Here is an 18,728-nt window from a genome sequence, read left to right as displayed (position 1 = left end):
GATCCTGTTTCAAAACTTGAAAATCACGTGTAGCTAATCTTTAAAACTAATAAATTCGATTATTCCTAACTCAATAACATTCCAATTTTTTTTCATATTTCAAAGAAGTCAACATAACAAAAAGGACATCAATTGGGTTTTTGAGTTTTCTATAATTTATAATAACTTAAAACCATATATAGTTGTGATTTCCATTCTCTGAGATTTTAACATATATTATAGCACCAAAAATATAGGGACTTCCTAAACTAAACAATTCTATTCTTTTGAATATATTGTCCATTTTATATACAAAATCGTTGAATCTACTCCTATAAATAAGACCATACCTATCGTAGGAAACATCACCACTATTCCAAGCAAAACTGATTTAGTTATGAGTATGTGAAACCTCTTTGAAAATCAGATTTTCACCCTCAGCCCTGCAACAAGAATGTATAGATCAACTGATCATTCTTACAAAATGGGCTTCTTGCAAAAACACAACAATCACAAAATCTACACTTAGGAATGATAACCTGTTTCTAAGTTTGGTAGATTTTAAAAGTGTTTTACATGGATCACTTAAACCATGTTTCCTCACTGGTACGTTCACAAATTATTACCTGCGATATTGATTTGAAAAAAAAAAACATTTTCGACCACTCTGTTTTCTTACAGACTTGATGGGCCAGGTTATTAATTTGGAGAGCTAAAAACAATTCATTGTTCATGCAAACCAAGGATGAAACCTGAGTTTACTCTTGAAGACATCAAGTAAGTACATGTTTTCAATTTAATTTTCTGTCTGTTGACACTAACAACGATGTATCCTGTTATTCCTACAGAACATTAAAATCAATTCCATAAGAACAATCAAGTTCCTCATTTATAAGACAACTCAATATTGTATTAGTACAAGAGTTATATGTGTATTGTAAGGTTTTGTATTCACTGTGCCTAATATCTTTCATCATTTTACAATTGTAATTTTGCTATTGTGACAGACAATAACAAATTCAAAGCAAGAAAGAGAGTTTTACCCGATGAGAAGCTCAAAGAAACGTAAAGAGGACTTAGACAGGTGATATCCAGAACAAATCTCAGGTCTCAGGTGGGCTGCTTCTTCAGATCAATGGATTCCCAGAAACACTACAAATCAAGAAAAAGAATTACTCATGATTAAATAAATATATGAATTGGTGAAAATAACTTGAGAAAATTATAACTGGCCATAAGATAGAATTTAGGGAATACCTTACCAATATTATCTCCCACCGCCGCTTCAGCTTCATTTTTGTTTTCTCTACGGTTCATATGATTTAAGTATAGTTGTATTATGAAGTGGATTTTGACATGCATGTGAAGATATATCGATTGAACAAAACTTAAAGAGTTCATAAATAAGAACGGAGACATACCTTTAGAAGCTCCTATCAAACCGTTCGTCCTTCGATACCCTTTTTCCGTTGGATCGGGATCATTGTAATTCCATCTGATATGTGTTCCATTTGTATCAGCCTCCGATCGATTGTTCTTCTTTCTTCATCTACATGCAGTCGTTAAGAGAAGGGGAGAAGGTATAGTTGTCGTTTTTGTTTTCTCTTGACTAAACTGATATTTTTTTAAAGGTCACATATCAAATAAAACTCACAGGTAAATAAATACATGGCCTATTGTATGTTGGGTTTAAATGTACAAAAACCCTTTAGTCTAGAATATGTTTTTTGTATTCTTCAATATCCATTAAGAAGCTCAATTTTCTAAGTTTATAGGTAGATTTAAGGATTTTACAAATTAACATAATAAAAATTACTAATAGCAAATAAATTACATAAAATTACTAAGAATAACATTTTGTAATTTTTTAAATCAACTATATAATTTGTATGAGTATAAATACTTGAACGTATAATAATATTCTAAGGGTGTTTTATGATTTTGTTATTTCATAATAAATTTTATGAAATTTTATCGGTATATACTACCAACTGATAACAAATTAAATTACATATAAAAATAAATTGAATAAGGTATATGTTGTTATCTATTTACATTATATAAACATCAAAATCTATACGATATATTTAAATAGTAATTTAAAATAAAAACTAGACATATTAATTAATTAAAAATTTGTAGAGACAACCAAAAATGCTATCATACAAAAGGTGAATTACATATGATATTGTTTTGATTGTTGAATATCCAAAAATGCTATTATGCAAAAGGATTCAGATAAAACTCGAATTCCCGAATCAAAAGAACCAAACTAAATTCAGTCCAAAAAATAGTGTCAAGTCCAAACCAAAACTGGTTAAATATTCTAATGAATTCAAATTTTTGTATCTAAAGAAATAGAACTGAACCTGGTCCAAACCGTAATATTACACGTATCCGGATATATTTGAATCATATTTATATATACTTAAATATTTTAATTATTTAAAATTTAATATCCAAAAATATATAAAATATTTTGAAATTGTCCAAAATACTTGAAAATATATACAAATTGTCAAAAATAAATATTTAAAATAGCAAAACAATACTCAAATCACCAAAAATACTTAAAAAATATACTGATTCTCCATCTAAATATTCAAGTCAAACCAATTTTTATGTTGAATTTAAGTATTTTGATATGTTATTCAAATTCATATGTTATATATTATTTTTATATTTATATTTTGAGAAAATTAAAGTATATTTAAACATTTTAAATATAATTTAAACGGGTTATCTAAATCCAAACCGAACCCGAAAGGATCTGAACCGAACTTGGACCAAAATTTATAAATACATGCATAGGGTAAATTCTTCAAACTCAAAAACTCAAAATCCAAATAAATCCGAACCAAACACGAATGGAAACTAATATCGTATAAATATATTTATAAAAATTAAAGTAAACACCCGCGCGGGTGCGCGGATCAAAATCTAGTATTGTCTTAAAATTGATGTATCTTTTCATAATCACATTAATTGATGTGTTTATTGAAAAAATGTTAAGTGATGTATTTTTCAATCTATAAATTTTCTTAGTTTTAATAGAAAAATATCTAAAAATGCTTCTTTTCATAATGATGTATCTTTTCATCATAAAAACTGTATAGATTTTAAAGAGTTATCTTTCGTTTAAAATTTTATCTTTTTATTCTAAAAAGAAGAAGAAGCCGACAAAGTTCAAACAAAACTGAGACTTTGGATAAGATCAAACTTACATGATCAATTTGTCGTGTAGCGAGAAATCATCCATATTGTCCCTCGATCAAAAAAAAAGAAAAACTCAAATATCCCTCATCTAATTATAAATTTTTATTTATTTATTTTTAATTCGGAAATCAAGCCATTTACCAATTTACCCCTAACCCTAATTATAAAATGTGTTTAATTTTTGTTTTTCTTCACTTCCGCCTTCTTTTCTTATCATCTTCCTCTCTCTTTTACTTCATCTCTTCTTACTTTTCGTTTTTCATCTTCTTTCTTCATAGATCTGAAATTTAGGATATAAAACGTATTCATGATGAATCTTCCTGATGTAACACCGACATAGCTTAGATCCACGTCGGTTCAGCCGGAGAAAACGGTGAAGAAGATGAAGAAATTACAGAAAAAAAAGAGTTGAAGAACATCTGGGTTTTGATTTATGATTTTTCTTGTTCTGAGTTTTTGATTTACGATTCTTATTGTTTTAGATTTAAGAATTCAAGGTTGTTTAGGCGAATTTTGGTTTTTCTATGGTTTTAGGGTTCTTCTTGTTCTTATTCTCCCTTTCAAAATATTTTTGTGTGTTTTTATTTATTTAATCTTCAGATCTGAATTTAGTATAAGTCGGTATTACCAACTTAGTTGAACTCGGTACAACTAATCTAATATTACTTAGTGCTACGCAGTATAACCAGTAGAACTCAGTCGAATTTGATATAACAAACTCAGTTTTACGCATTATAACCAATACAATTATGTAGTACTCAGTAAAACTACATAAGTACAACTATGTAGAACTCAATACAACTACATGAGTATTACTAATAGAACTTGGTACAACTACACAAGTATAACTAGTAAAACTCAGTATAATTAGTTGAAGCAATATAACTAATTGGACTAGTTGTACATCGATAATTAAAATTCGAAATTCTGGAAAGAGGGAATCTTTGAAAATTTTAAAATTTGAAAATTTCAATTTTTTTAAAAGATAATAATTAATTTCATAAATGAATAAGGGTAAAATCGGGTTTTCATATTTTCATTAAATGATAAAGGGTATTTAGATTAGTGAGAGATATAGCGGATTTGTTTTTGTCATATAAGGGCACATGAGATGATGGCTCCCGTGTAGCCGTCCTCAAGTTAATTTAATTTTAAATTAAAAATTCAGAAAAAGAAAAGAAGAAGCAAGAACAAAAAAAATCTATCTATCTTCTCGTGAGGAATAATAACACTGGAATTAACTTATAAATTGAAAAGATTGAACTGATAAATTTGATGGGATAAATCATACCTTTTTATAGTTGAGGATTAATTCTTCAGAATTCACATAAAAAAAGTAACGGTGGAGAGCTATTGTTTATTACTGCGGTAAAGATTTCAAATTATGATTAAGTTTATCATATAAGATTTCAAAGGAATTGCTAGAGGAACAAATTATGATTAAGTTTTTTTTTGATTCTTGCACTAAACCGATGACAAAAAAAAAAAAAAGATTCTTGCACTAAACCGGATCAAAGTTGTATCTAACAAAAAAAATTAATTACTCATTTCTCTCTCGTTTAAAAACTAAAGAAAAGTTCAGCTCCGGCGGCGCGTGAACACGCATACCGGGACTGGAGGCGACTTCTCTTCCCCTACTCCGCTCGTTTTTCGTTTGCTTCTCAATGGTTTCTTTTTCCTCACTGTCTTGCTTCCGATTCTGTCACGAAAGGAGTCTCTGGTTTAGGTCTTTCTTACGTAGAGATTCGATGCCGGGAAGCTCTCTGATCATGGTTGGGGTCTTGGCACAGAGAGGAGTGGTTGCTATCGGCGTGAGTTGCCTTTTTAGGGTTTCACAAGGGGCGTTTTCCTATTCGCTCCTTGTAGAGTGGACGGCACGTTGATGCGGTGGTTAAGCTCTGTTTCTTAAATATGTTAGTGGGTTTACAGATCTGCTTTCTTTGGTTGTGAATGGAGTGTTGCCGGCAGTTGGTTTATCCACGGTGTCGTGGAGAGTTCCGATCAGTGTGTTGACAGCTGAGGGCTATGGAGGGTCCTTTGCTCAAAGATTTGCGTAGTCAAAGGAACACACGTGTGTCGGGTCCGGTGGTGGTGTATTGTGGAAGTCTGTCGTGTCACAACTCACATTCGTCGTCCATGGCTTCTTCAGTGTGGTGCGTGCGATTTCCTCTTCGTGTGATTTTTCTCTTCCCGGTATTAGATAGGTTTCATTTTCACTGGGACTTATATTAGGCAGCTCTTGGTTTCCTATTCCAGTTCTCGGAGGAGGCGACTGGTTTTAATTGAGGTGGATGCTTGCCTCTGTGTTTGCCTTCTGTTTACGGTGACACCAGTCGGAAAGGACCATATATCAGTGCCGTGAGCCTGTGTTTGTTAGCTCATGGTGAAATTCCTTTCCAACACTGTTTTTAAGGTCGTTGAGCTCTTTCGGAGATAAGTTCACCCGTCTATTCGTTTCCAATTTTTAAGCATTCCATAATTGGTGGAGGCTATCATCCAACTTCCATTAGTGCGGGTTAGGCGATGGAGGCGGGATTGCACAGTCAAGTTTCTTCACAATCTTCGGGTTTGCGTCTTTTCCTTTTTTCTTTTTTTTTCCGTCTGCGCTTCAATGTTGGTAATGGTTACAAGCTTAGAAAAACTCATAGAAAGTTAGCTAACTCTAGAGACGACAAGCTCAATCTCACTTTCTTGTGATCATCGTTGAAAGTATAGAACGACAATCGATACTCGAGGATATTAGATCCAAACTACTGGAACGAAGTGATGGATCGAGCGAAGTTAGTTTTATAAAAGAATTTAAATTGGTTGATTTTATGTAATTCGGTTTGTAATTGGGACTTTTTATTCCATTTTTTGGTTATTGATGTTTAATAAAAAGATGAATTTTTGAAAAAGAAAAAAGAAATATTCATTAAACAACAATCTTGAAGAGATTATTTAGAAAATTTTCATTTAATACAAAATCAGATCAAAAATTTAAATTTGGACAATTCTTTCAAATAGCCTTTTTAAGTTTTTGTCACAAAATAGTCTTTGAGGAAGAAAATAACCAAAATAACCTCTTTTTATTTTGAAATTTTTAATATTTTTTTTAAATTTTAAACACCATTCTTAAAACTCCACCACTTAACTCTAAACCTTAAGTCTAGATTAATTAATCATAACCACGCGTCTGTGGTCAGGTGGTCAAGGCGTTCCCTAGATCCCCAAAGGACCCGAGTTCAAATCCGTACCACACCAAATTTTCACGCGCGTGGTCACCGGAACTTTTCACATTTTCTCGGAAGAATAAATTACTTTTTTTATATTTTTTTAGATTCGTTAATCATACGGTAAAAATATATTTTTATCTTTTAATAATTTTTTTTTTAATTTAAAATTTTTAATAATTAATTTTTATTTTATTTGGAGAAGTAAGCAAGCGGCGGGGGAAGTTAAGTCGCTATCAAAATCTTCCGATCAAAATCTCATTCCCTTTCTCTTATTCCTCTACTCAAACCCTAATTTCTCCCTCTACGACTCCTTTTGATTCGAAAGAGATGTAAGTCAATTTGGATCTCGATTTGTCCTTCCACACGCTTTATTTGTGATCTCGATCTGATTTGATTTGATTTGGTACTTGTTTCAGGTCACAGGAGGAGAAAGCAATGGAAGCCATAAAAGACGCTTTGAGAGCTTTGCGGCAGCGCCATCTTCTCGAAGAAGGAGCTCATGGCCCCGCCATTTCTGCGCTCTCTAAACCTATGATTTCTCAGGTACCTTGTTCTTTTTCTCCGCTGATTCTTCAGTTTTCTTGCGCCTTGTTTCGATTAATTTAGCTAAAAGATTAAAAGATTGAGTGATTAAGGTTCTTGTATATGATTTTTGCACTAGTGAATTATCTAGTTTCTCATTCTTTCTTAGATTGGTTCGTCTATATGCATGCAGGGATCTGAATGGAAGGAGAAAACACAAAAGCTGGAGATAGAGCTACAGCAATGTTACAAAGCGCAATCCCGATTGTCTGAACAACTCGTGATAGAAGTAGCTGAATCCAGAACTTCAAAGTCTTCTTTACAAGACAAGGAGTTGTTGATTCTTGACCTCGACAAGGACTTATCCCAAACAAGGTCAGAATTGTTTTCTAGTGACTGTAAGGGATTATGTTGTGCGCTTCTTAAAACTATGCTTGCATTTTAGGGAGGAGTGTACACGGTTACAACAAGAGTTAGAGGAAAAGACCAAGACGCTTGATTTACTTATTACTGAAAACAAGGAAGTCAGATCTCAGCTGGAGGTGATGACTAACAGAGCTCAAAAAGCAGAGTCTGAGAACAAAATGTTAATTGATCGGTGGATGTTACAGAAGATGCAGGATGCGGAACGTCTTAATGAGGTACTTGAAGACTTTATTCTTTTACCCACCCACTCTTCCTTTCCTTGATATGGTTAGCTTTGGCTGAATTCTCTTTTTTTTTTTCTTTTCCTTGTTACATAGGCAAATGCTCTCTATGAAGAAATGCTAGCTAAGCTTAAGGCCAATGGTTTGGAAAATCTTGCTAGGCAGCAAGTTGATGGAATTGTCCGACGCAATGAAGATGGAACTGATCATTTTGTTGAGTCTACCATCCCGTCAACATGTGGCCACCATATCCATGCTCACGAAGGTGGCTGTGGTTCGATACTCTTTGAATACAGCTCTCGTACTCTGTTTACCGGTGGGCAAGCCGGACCAGTAAAAATGTGGGACACCAATAGTGGGTCTCTAATCAAAAGCTTAAACGGTTCCCTTGGGAATATACTTGATCTAGCCATAACCCACGACAATAAGTCCCTGATCGCAGCAAGCAGCTCTAACAATTTGTTTGTGTGGGACGTTAACTCTGGTAGGGTACGTCATACTCTCACAGGCCACACAGATAAAGTATGTGCTGTGGATGTGAGCAAGTTCTCCAGCCGACATGTTGTCAGTGCAGCTTATGACCGTACTATTAAACTCTGGGATTTGCAGAAAGGTTACTGTACAAACACAGTGCTCTTTACCAGTAACTGCAATGCGATCTGCCTAAGCATAGACGGGCTTACGGTATTCTCAGGCCACATGGATGGGAATCTTAGGTTGTGGGATATTCAAACTGCGAAACTTCTGTCTGAAGTAGCTGGACATTCTTCTGCTGTAACCTCTGTATCATTGTCCCGGAATGGAAATATGATCTTGACGAGCGGGAGAGACAACGTACATAATGTATTCGATACACGGACTTTGGAAATTTGCGGGACGTTGAGAGCATCAGGGAACAGATTGGCCTCGAATTGGAGCCGGTCGTGTATAAGTCCAGATGATGAATACGTGGCTGCGGGATCTGCGGATGGAACGGTGCATGTCTGGTCTATCTCCAAAGGCAGTATAGTGAGCACTCTCAAGGAGCAAACATCTCCTATACTGTGTTGTTCTTGGAGTGGGAGCGGGAAACCATTGGCATCGGCTGATAAAAACGGGTATGTCTGTACTTGGACATGATTGTTTGATTACTCAATACGTCTGTGTTTCCAAAAGGTGTGTTTATACTCTGGTCGTGTTCGTCTGATGAAGTGTTTTTTGTATATAATTGGTTTTTAATGTTCATTTGTTTCAAAAAGACAATAAACACCCAATCAACTCTGGTTTTAGCACTATAAGCACACTGCAAATAACCCATAACAATCATCATCAATAAGCTCGCTCCTAAGCGTCTCTAATATGGATGGATATCCAAGTGCTTCCTCTGCTTTTGTTTATATATTATTGTATACAATGAAATGTAATCGTTGTGATCATAAGAATCCTTATTGCAAGAAGAACTTTAATCTTCATCTTCCACCAAACGTACATCCTATATATAGTTTGTTGATAAGTAAACTCACCCAATCTCTTCATATTTTAAGGGGGCAATTCAGTCATCTCTTGCCCTCGCGACTTAAGACATGATCAAGAAGCTCCTTTGGCAGCTCCTTGTTGGCCTGCAAAAGAGATTTTGGTTTTGAAAAAATTTAGTGACAATTAACACAAAAGCGAATGAGACGTTAAAGTTTTTTTTTTTTGCTTTACTTGGAAGTGCCTCATGTGAAGTATTGGTTCACACCCAACATCCGCAATGAGTTTTCCTTGTGGAGTTTGTCGTTTGAATCGCTCTGCTTTGAATCCTCCGATTACATTTTCCACATCAGGTAGATTTTGGCATACTTTCAAGAGTGAGTTGAGCGAATTCATCTGCATCATTCATCACAAAGGCTCTTTTTACCATTTCTATCAAATGAATGATAATAACAAAGAGCAAGAACTGACCTTCATATATGGACATGAAGCACATCCACCATGAATAGAACAGCCTTCACCGCCTGCTACTCCTGGTACAATCGGTAACACCGCATCACCAACATTAATGGAGCTTGGACCTTTTGGGGAAGAAGTTTTTGACATGGAGTCTGATGAAACCGGAAACACTACTTCAACCTTCACTTTCGAGTTAGCAGAAGAACCTAGCAAACTCCTGATCACCGCGACAATAGATGTTACCATTCCTGACTCTGTTCCTAGAATAAACTGGAGATGGTCATCGACATCTCGGTCAACTGCTTCCTGCACCTTCTTCTTGATGAAGTCTAGTATGTTTTGTGTGGATCCTACAACACCCATGTCTCTTTTCTTTGCTTCCATTGCTAATGAAAACATTTCACCTGGAACCTCGAGGTGTGCAGTAAGAAAGGCGTCACAGTACATGTACTTTATCCTCTCCACTACCTCGTGACCGAACAGGTGATGCACAATGCACGTTCCTTCCTGCAAAACAGAATCATATAAGCAAGCCTGTCTTCTGACCCGAAGAACAAAAAGGCAAAAGTTACCTGGAAATAGTGAAGACGAGGGAGCAATGATTTAATGGAGTCTAGGTTGTGCTTAGGATGAATATTGGCGATCTCTTCATCAGTCATCAAAGTCATCTGCTCGAATAGCTTTACAATATTCGCTCCCATGTAAGAATCAGGACCGTACCAAACATTTAACTTTGGCATTTCAGCAAACGCCTATTGCAGGAGACAAAGAGAGACTTTTAGAAGATTAAGATGGAGAAAAAGAAAAAAAAAAGAGAGTTTTAAAACAAACCTGGAGAATCGTCTGTACAACATTAGATGAAGTGCAAGTAATGGTAGGTACAAGCTCGTGAGCAAAAGCTTTTGTTTCCAGAGATGTATTGATATAAACAACATGCAATGAAGGAGGAGAAAGAGAAGCAGCTTCGAGATAGTTCAAGTATGCAGGAGCAGAAGCAGCATCAGCTAGTGAACAACCAATGGTCTCATCTGACATTCTGTACACACCAACCTAGAAACCAAATTTTATTTTATATAAGAAGCAATATAACAAGAAAAAAAAGAAAGAAAGATAAAAGAGATGTATAAACTTGTCTAACCTCTCCAAAACCAGCTTGATCAAGGATGGCACGCACATTTTCAGACATGAAATCAACACCAAGAACTGTTATGTACTGACATCCAGCTTTAGCCATCTTGACAGCTGCATCTGCCATGATAAGAGAATCAGATATATAGATATGTGGCCAATGCTTCTGAGCAGCAGTCAAAACCCCTTGCACTTCTGGATCCATATAGAAATGAGCAGACACTCCAATCTTCTTTTCCTTCAGCACCTTGACTAGTTGTTGAACCCGTGCCTCCTCCGGAAACAAATATTTAGCCTTCAAGTTAAACCAAAAAACAACAAATCTTAGCAGATGAGGCGGAGCCTAGTAGATAAAAGCTAGTTAACTAAACCATTGTAACATCAACAGAATGTAGTAAAAACTCAAATCTTTTCCTTCCAAACAAAATATAAAAACAGAAAAGAAAAGTACATGACTTATAATACAATTGAAAAAAAAATAAAAGATCTTTCTTTACTACAACATCAAACAGAAAGAAAAACAATAAAACTGAGAATTTAAAAGTCTGACCTGAGCTTCAGCGAAGCTACCTTTAGGCTCAATGCCATCAGAAGTCAACAACAGTGAAGGAAACGGCTCAAAGGTCGGAGCTTTTCCTTCCTTCTCCGCCACGAGCCGCCGTGTCTTCTTCTGCATGCTGACAAGAACGTTGTGCCACGTGTTAACCCTCGATCTCTCACCACCCAACAGTCCAACGTTAAGCTCAACCAAATCCTCAGCCTTCAATTCCATCACTTCTTCAGGGGTAGCAGAATCAAGCAACTGAATCAGACAGGAACACATCCCTTTGGACACATCTGAGTCACTGTCTGCCCAAAACCGCATCTTCCCGTCTTGACCTAACTCAGCGTCAAGCCAGACCCGAGCCGTGCAGCCCATGACCCGGTTAGATTCGGTCCGGGAGGAATCGGGCATCGGAGGGAGGAGGCTCGCGTAACGTAGAACCCATCTGAGCCTATCGATTGGCTCTGTGAGGGATTTGAATTCTTGGACTAGTCTCTGGAGAACGAGCTCTGTGGTTTGCGAGGAAGAAGAAGAAGAGGTAACGGCTGAGGTTGTGAATGGAGATGTGTTTAGGTGTTGTGAGGGAGATTGAAGACACTGGAAGGATCTATGGAGAGGATTAATGGCGTGAATCCTCCTTGGGGAGGCGAAATTCAGAAGGGTGGTTTTGAAATTAGGACTAGGGTTCCGAGAGAGGACGCAAGAGGAAGAAGAAGAAGAAGTGGGTGTGACTGAGAGAGCTAACGCCATTAGAACACAAAAAAACCTTGCGATTCTGAAAAAGTAACAAAAGCTCTCTCTTGAACCTTTGGCGATGAAGAAGGTGTAAAGTAGGAGAGGGGGGGGGGATGGTGGGGAATCGATGCTCAATGCAATATGAAAGGCGTTCCACTTCGAAAAAAGTTTTATTTTTATGCTTCTATCTATCTATCCTACTAAAATGCTCTAAGTCATCACTTTTTTCATATGTAATTTGGACTATTCATAAAAAAAATATCAAATTTTACATAAGTTTATTATTATATATTTTAATTTTAATATCTTTATATTTTTAGAAACCCGTTTTTTTATTTGAAATACAAATGAATATATTTAAAATGTTCTAACAAAATCTTTTAAAGATCTTTTTAGAATCTTTTCAAATTTACTTTCAAAAATTAGTTAATTTTAATTTAAATTATCATAAAATATAATTAGAAATTAAAATTGAATTTAGTTTTTATTTATAAACGAAAATTAAAAATTAAAATATTGTAACAAATGGGGACATGGGGGCATAGGGAATTTGAGGTGGAGTTTAATTACCTGTGGCTTCCCTCAAAATGTCAATATTGTAACAAATGGGGGCATGGAGAAAAAGTCTGTGTTTTAAAAGGGAAAGATAAAAGAAAAGAGATTGGTTCGGAGTCAAATTCAATAAGAACAAACAAGAGCACATAGATGGAGGGTAATAAGGAGAGAGGAGATGAAGAAAACACGGTAGAGGATTTAGAGGAGTTAACTCTGAAGGTGGGTGAAGGAACGAGTGTAGAAAATAATAAGGTGGAGAGTTGGTTACATGTTTCTCCGGGGAAACAAGGCAGAACTCACACTACTCCCCCTCGAAAGGATTCTGATATTGAAATCTGGCATCAAAGTTCTCAGTATTGAGTGTCAATGAAATGGAGGAAGGGGAAATGGCAGATGAAGCACAAGAGTATGGTGAGGAAGATGATATGGAGATGGGAGAGAAAATGGAGGATCTAGATGAGGAATTAATGGAAGAGAGACTGATGGAAAGCAGTAAAAGCAAGGAGAAGGTTGTTCAACAAAGGGGAAGAAAGAAAGGTCAAAAGGCTAAAGCTCGGGACGATCCAGTCAAGAGTAAAAGGTCTTCTCGTCGGAAAAACTGACATGGCTGGGTTCTTCTGGAATGTGCGCGGATTTAATAAGTTGTTGAAGCATTCCGTTGTTAAAGAGTGGGTAAGAGGCAGTGATATGAAGTTTGGATGTGTATTAGAAACAAGAGTGAAGGAAATTAAGGCGGGGAAGATTCTTAATTCAGTCTTTGGTGATTGGTCAGCTATGACTAATTATGAGCATAGTCAGGGGGTAGAATCTGGTTAGTGTGGAGAGATTCAGTAAGTATGATGCCAGTTTATAAGTCGGATCAGCTTATTACTTGTTCGGTTAGTATGCAGAATGAGGAGGAGTTCTTCTGTACATTCATCTATGCGAGTAATGGAGCTGAGGAGAGGAAGGTTTTATGGAATGACCTTCGTGATCATCATTCCTCACCCATGTTTAGGAATAAACCTTGGTTATTAATGGGTGATTTTAATGAAATTCTAGAGGGGGAAGAGATTTCTGGATTTGCAGATTTAAGTAGACCTCCAAGGGGAATGAGAGATTTCCAAGAGTTGGTTCTACATTGCAGTCTTTCAGACATGGATTATCAAGGTCCACTACACACGTGGTGTAACAAAAGAGAAGCGGGGGTGATCTGTAAAAAGCTGGATAGAGTTTTGTTAAACACTGCAGCTCTGAACAGATTTCCTAATAGCTATTCAACGTTCGAGCCGAGAGGTTGCTCTGGCCACTTGAGGTGCAAAGTTCAGCTATTACCGGCAACTGAAAAAATAAGGAAGCCGTTCAAGTATGTCAATGTGATAGGGAGTCTACCGAGTTTTATCCCTAAGCTGGAAGAATATTGGAGGTCTACTGAAGTTCTTTTCCATTCAACCTCAGCTATGTACAGATTCTCAAAGAAGTTAAAGAATCTGAAACCTATAATACGGGCGTTGGGGAAAGAAAAGCTGGGAAACTTAACAAAGAGAACTCAGGAAGCTCATAGTGCTCTCTGTGAGAAGCAGAAGAATACCTTGGTTCAACCTACAGAAATCAATGTACATGAGGAAGCTGAAGCATATGAGAAGTGGCTTCATGTTGCGAGTTTGGAGGAAGATCATCTAAAGCAAAGAGCAAAACTTCATTGGCTAGATGTGGGAGATCTTAACAACAAAACATTTCATAATTCTGTCAAGGTTCATAAATCACAGAATACAATGAAAGAAATAAGATGCTCTGATGGGAGAAGGCTTATAACGCATGGGGAGATTAAAGTAGAGGCAGAAAGATACTTCTCGGAGTTCCTAAACCAGAACCCCGACAACTTTCAAGGCGCAACTGTGAATGAGTTGAAGGAGCTGTTGGAGTATAGATGTACAAAGGGCGATTGTAGTCACTTGGAGCTAGGCAGAGGTTACTGAAGAGAAAATCCGTAAAGTGTTATTCTCCATGCCTTCTCATAAATCTCCAGGACCAGACGGTTTCCCAAGTGAATTCTTCAGAACTGCTTAGCTAGTCATTGGAGGTGATTTCATTGTGGCAGTCCAATCAGTTTTCAGGTTTGGCTTTCTCCCAAAAGGTGTTAATTCGACTATACTTGCTCTGGTCCCTAAGAAGATGGATTCTCTGGAGATGAAGGATTATAGGCCTATTGCATGTTGCAATGTCATGTATAAAGTAATGTCGAAGATCCTGGCTAATAGATCAAAGAAGCTACTGCCTAGTGTAATAACAGAGAATCAATCTGCATTTATTAAAGGGAGGCTACTAATGGAAAACGTTCTTCTGGCTTCTGAACTGGTGAAAGATTACCACAAGGAGTCTGTTATGCCAAGAGGGGTGATGAAGATTGATATATCCAAGGCGTTCGACTCTGTCCAATGGGTGTTTGTTTTGAACTGCTTAGAGACGTTGGGCGTTCCGGAGAGATTTATAAAGTGGATCAAATTGTGCATTACTACACCCTCATTCTCTGTGCAAGTAAATGGGGACTTGGCATGCTATTTTCAGAGCTCCAGGGGTTTGCGCCAGGGTTGTCCACTCTCTCCTTACCTCTTTGTGCTCTGTATGAATGTTCTGTCGTTAAAAATTAATAAAGCTGCGAAGGAGAAGAAGTTCAAGTTCCATCCTCGGTGTAAGACGCTTTCTCTCACTCATTTGTGCTTCGCGGATGATCAGATGGTATTTGTAGAGGGATCAAAAGAATCTGTTCAGGGTGCTCTGGCTGTTTTCGATAAATTTGCTGAGTGGTCTGGTTTAAGAATAAGTATAGCGAAATCTACGCTATATTTATACTGGATAAAGTCACATTCATCAACCTCCTTTGTATTTTTCACGGTTCTTCTGTAAATTCAAGAGTAAATTCATGGAAACTCTACACCAGTCATCAATAATATAGCTTTCTGTTTTGGATCCAACCCTCAGCTGAAATCCCTGCCTCCGTCTCGTCCTTGTCTCGTTCTCGTCGCTGCTTTCACCGCCTTCGTCTCGTCTCCTTCTCGTCGCCGCCTTTATCGCCTCTGTCTCACCGCCTTCATCTCCTCCATCTTGCCGCTTATTCTAGGCCTCTGTTTTAACTTATGTAAATGTATGTTCAAATTTTTTTGGTGTACAAGTAAAACGATGTACACATAAGCTTTTGTGGATTAATGTACATCTGCCAATCAAAATTAAGTGTACACGTTGACTTTATCAAAGTAGTCTGTAAACATAACTCTTATAAAAAAATGCAATTCTCACCTAGATCATGTTTAAAAGATAACAATTATGAAAGGTGCAAGTGTAAATATTTATAAACTGACATACATATGGCTCCTACATAGGGCTAATACAGTCTACATGTAGATTTTGTAGCCTCGTGTACATATGTATAGTGCAACAAATGTGTACACGATGCACATGTAACTAATCAACAAATTTTGTAATCAGTGTACACGTGGATACTTACGATAAAGTGTACATGTGCACAATATTAAGCCAATTTTTTATGTATATTAAATTCATATGCTGTCCACAGTTATGATGTTAACCTTAACATTAAATCTACATATATATGGCCATTTTGTAGGGTTAAAAGTTTGTTTTAGGTTTAAGTGGTTATAATTTAGTTTATTGGGGGTTTTTGGGTTATTGCAAGAGGGTATAATGTTTTTGTGAATGTTTACAATTAAGTTATATCTATATTATAATGTTTGATTTCTCGTTTTCCCTGATCGTCTAAGTTTTCGTGTTCATATGTATGTATAATATGAGCAAATTAGCTCAATATACTAAAAAGGGTGGGATACCATAGAATGAGGAGAAAATGGTAATGATGGGGGGGAAGAAAAATGGAGGGATATAGGGTATAGAGTGCAAATTGGAGAGATTTGGTGTGTAGGGAGTACAAATTCTCATAATATAATGTAGTTTGTAAACACTACTCTTATAAAAAAAGATATTCTCAGATGGATCATGTTTAAAAAATAACAATTATGAAAGGTGCAAGTGTAAATATTTATAAACCAAAATACATATGCCTCCTACATATGGCTAATACAGTGTACATGTGGATTTTTTTGACTTTGTGTACATCTATACTATACTAAAAGTTGAATAAGCTCAACATTCAGCCTATCCACGTAGGCATAAAAAATTAACCAATCAACATTTAAAATCTTGCCACATCAGCCTAAATCTTCTTCTTTGCGAATAAGACGATGGAGAACTTTCGGTTGCGTTGAAACCTTCGTCTGTTCAGCGTTCCTTCTCTCATGTCATCCTTAATTGCAAGGAAAGCTTCATGCTCCAGATCACCTCTACCCATGAAGCTGAAATCCATGGCCTTCCCTCACAATATCATGTCCAGCCTTCTTCTCTTGCCATGATTTCTCCAGCTTCTCCACCGCATCTCTCATCTCGGAGCTGTGTACAGATTCCAAAACAGGGGAGCCCAGAACAGAGAATCCAAGAAGCACCATGACATCCTCCAGAGTTATCGTTGCTTCACCCCAAGGGAACACGAAAGAGTTCGTTTCAGGACACCATTTTTGAGAAACAGAGAGAAGCAGAGATGGGTTCTTAGTGATGTTGTAAGTGGAAGCCTTGATTGCTTCAAAGATCACAGCTTTTCTCCATGTGGGTTCGTGTAAAGCTTCCATCTTTCCGACCCAAGAGACAAAACGACGCTCTGCAACCCAAAACCTAGAGACGGAGTCTCATGAAGACAAGCTGTTTAGCAACTCTGTAGGAGATGATGAAACAGAGTGACGTTGACGGGGAAGCTCGGCTACGGCTTCACAAGAGGTAGCGATGGGTTTTAGTAAGTGGGCTTTGCTAAAGGTGTGACCTTTCTCAGAAAACATGACTTCTTCTCTCTCTTCAGTGACGTGAAGTGATGATGCGTTGGACATGGAGAAGAAGGAAGAAGAAGAAGCAAAGTTAGGGATTTGGAAAGTCAAGACATGATCAGTTTTGCTATGAATGGCGAAAGAAAAAAGCAAATGTATAGGCAGAGAAAAATGGTGGAGACTGAACGTACCACTTGCTTTTTTTGGCAAAGAAGCAAATGCTATTTTCTTCTTACTCAATAAGTTAAAATGTTGACTGTACAAGAGTATCAACGGTCATATTCAGTCCTTTCATTGTTGTTAAGGTTATATGTTTCAGGTTATGCAATTCCTGTTATCTAATATATGATGAAATTGGTATTATAACTGCAAGGTCTTCTACCATCTTCTATTTCTCGGGCTTGTGCCAGGAATAAAACATAAAACATATCAATGTATCTACAGTCAAATCCTAGGCAGTAAGACATGTCACAAGAGTGATCAAATGTCTCGAAGCAGCTATTCAAAGAAGTCTTTGAGGTAAACAATGTTTAATTTTCTATATGAAGAATCATAAGAATGTTCTGGCCTACACAGATAAACTTTAGAGTGTATTTGTTATGCTCTTTTAATCTCTTTTGGACTTAATTGTCTAAAGTTATATGTACAGAAAACCCCTACAGGTGAAAGTTGGAAGAAGACCTGGTGATGCAGAGAACCAGTCAACCAGAGTGCGTTAACCAAAAAAGCTTTACTTGAACTGAACTGGAAGTAAATACAACTTAAGAATGTTTCGTTTTTAGTTGTTACGCGACCTCTTTATTTTTTGATGTTTCTGAGACAGAATAAACTCAAAAAATGTTTGGACAGGTCAAACAATGGAATAGAAGATATGTGTATGGACCAATGTAACTTGGCCAGCAACGGTATGGTTATTCCTCTAAAGCTAAATCTAACAAGCTACATTATCTTTCTTGGTCTCTAAGATTCATAATCATTCTGGATTTAAGCTTTGAAGCCAAAAAAAACAATACCAATGAAACTAATGTGACTGGTTTATTTCCAAAACTTATTTTTTGATGTTAACATTTTCTTTTTGCCAATGCTAACCATACCAGAAGCTCAAGTGGAGTTTGCTATTCTAGCGTACCATCTTTTTTTCAGAGTGATTTAAATGTCAAAGCAACAGTATGAGCTACACCAACAAAAATAGAAGACTGAAGATTAAGGAATTAGAGTTGCGATTAAAAGAAAATTAGAAGCCTGCCTCCTATTTGGTACATTCTATTACATTTATGCAAAAAGCTGCACTGGTGTCAATGCAACAGTTGCGCTTCTCTACTATTTGTTACATTCCATTACATTAACGCAGAAAGCTGCACTGGTGTCAATGCCTCACAGAGATTCCATTACACCCACGACTGGAATAAAA

The 18,728-nt window shown here is 36.6% G+C and overlaps 3 protein-coding genes across 3 annotated transcripts; 1 reads left to right on the top strand and 2 right to left on the bottom strand.

Annotated features, from left to right (window-relative positions):
- Positions 1-6,591: 6,591 nt before the first annotated feature.
- LOC106410343 (autophagy-related protein 16) lies at positions 6,592-8,853 on the top strand. Its single transcript, XM_013850835.3, has 5 exons — positions 6,592-6,739; positions 6,827-6,953; positions 7,126-7,307; positions 7,378-7,573; positions 7,676-8,853. Coding segments are annotated over exons 1-5 (1,530 nt in total). The 5' UTR covers positions 6,592-6,737; the 3' UTR covers positions 8,699-8,853.
- On the bottom strand, positions 8,822-12,072 carry LOC106410342 (quinolinate synthase, chloroplastic). Its single transcript, XM_013850834.3, has 7 exons — positions 11,169-12,072; positions 10,629-10,913; positions 10,322-10,540; positions 10,063-10,242; positions 9,503-9,997; positions 9,266-9,427; positions 8,822-9,177 (listed from the first exon to the last, which is right to left on the bottom strand). Exons 1-7 carry the CDS (start codon positions 11,910-11,912, stop codon positions 9,115-9,117), a joined length of 2,148 nt encoding a protein of 715 aa, XP_013706288.2. The 5' UTR covers positions 11,913-12,072; the 3' UTR covers positions 8,822-9,114.
- A 4,575-nt stretch (positions 12,073-16,647) lies between these two features.
- LOC125578931 (protein MAIN-LIKE 2-like) lies at positions 16,648-17,767 on the bottom strand. The gene has a single exon (XM_048742078.1). It carries the CDS (start codon positions 17,126-17,128, stop codon positions 16,787-16,789), a length of 342 nt encoding a protein of 113 aa, XP_048598035.1. The 5' UTR covers positions 17,129-17,767; the 3' UTR covers positions 16,648-16,786.
- Between the last annotated feature and the right edge of the window lie 961 nt (positions 17,768-18,728).

This window comes from Brassica napus, chromosome A10 (genome assembly GCF_020379485.1).
Source record: "Brassica napus cultivar Da-Ae chromosome A10, Da-Ae, whole genome shotgun sequence".
Classification (NCBI taxonomy): Eukaryota; Viridiplantae; Streptophyta; class Magnoliopsida; order Brassicales; family Brassicaceae; genus Brassica; species Brassica napus.
This window is presented reverse-complemented; position numbering and strand designations above follow the sequence as displayed.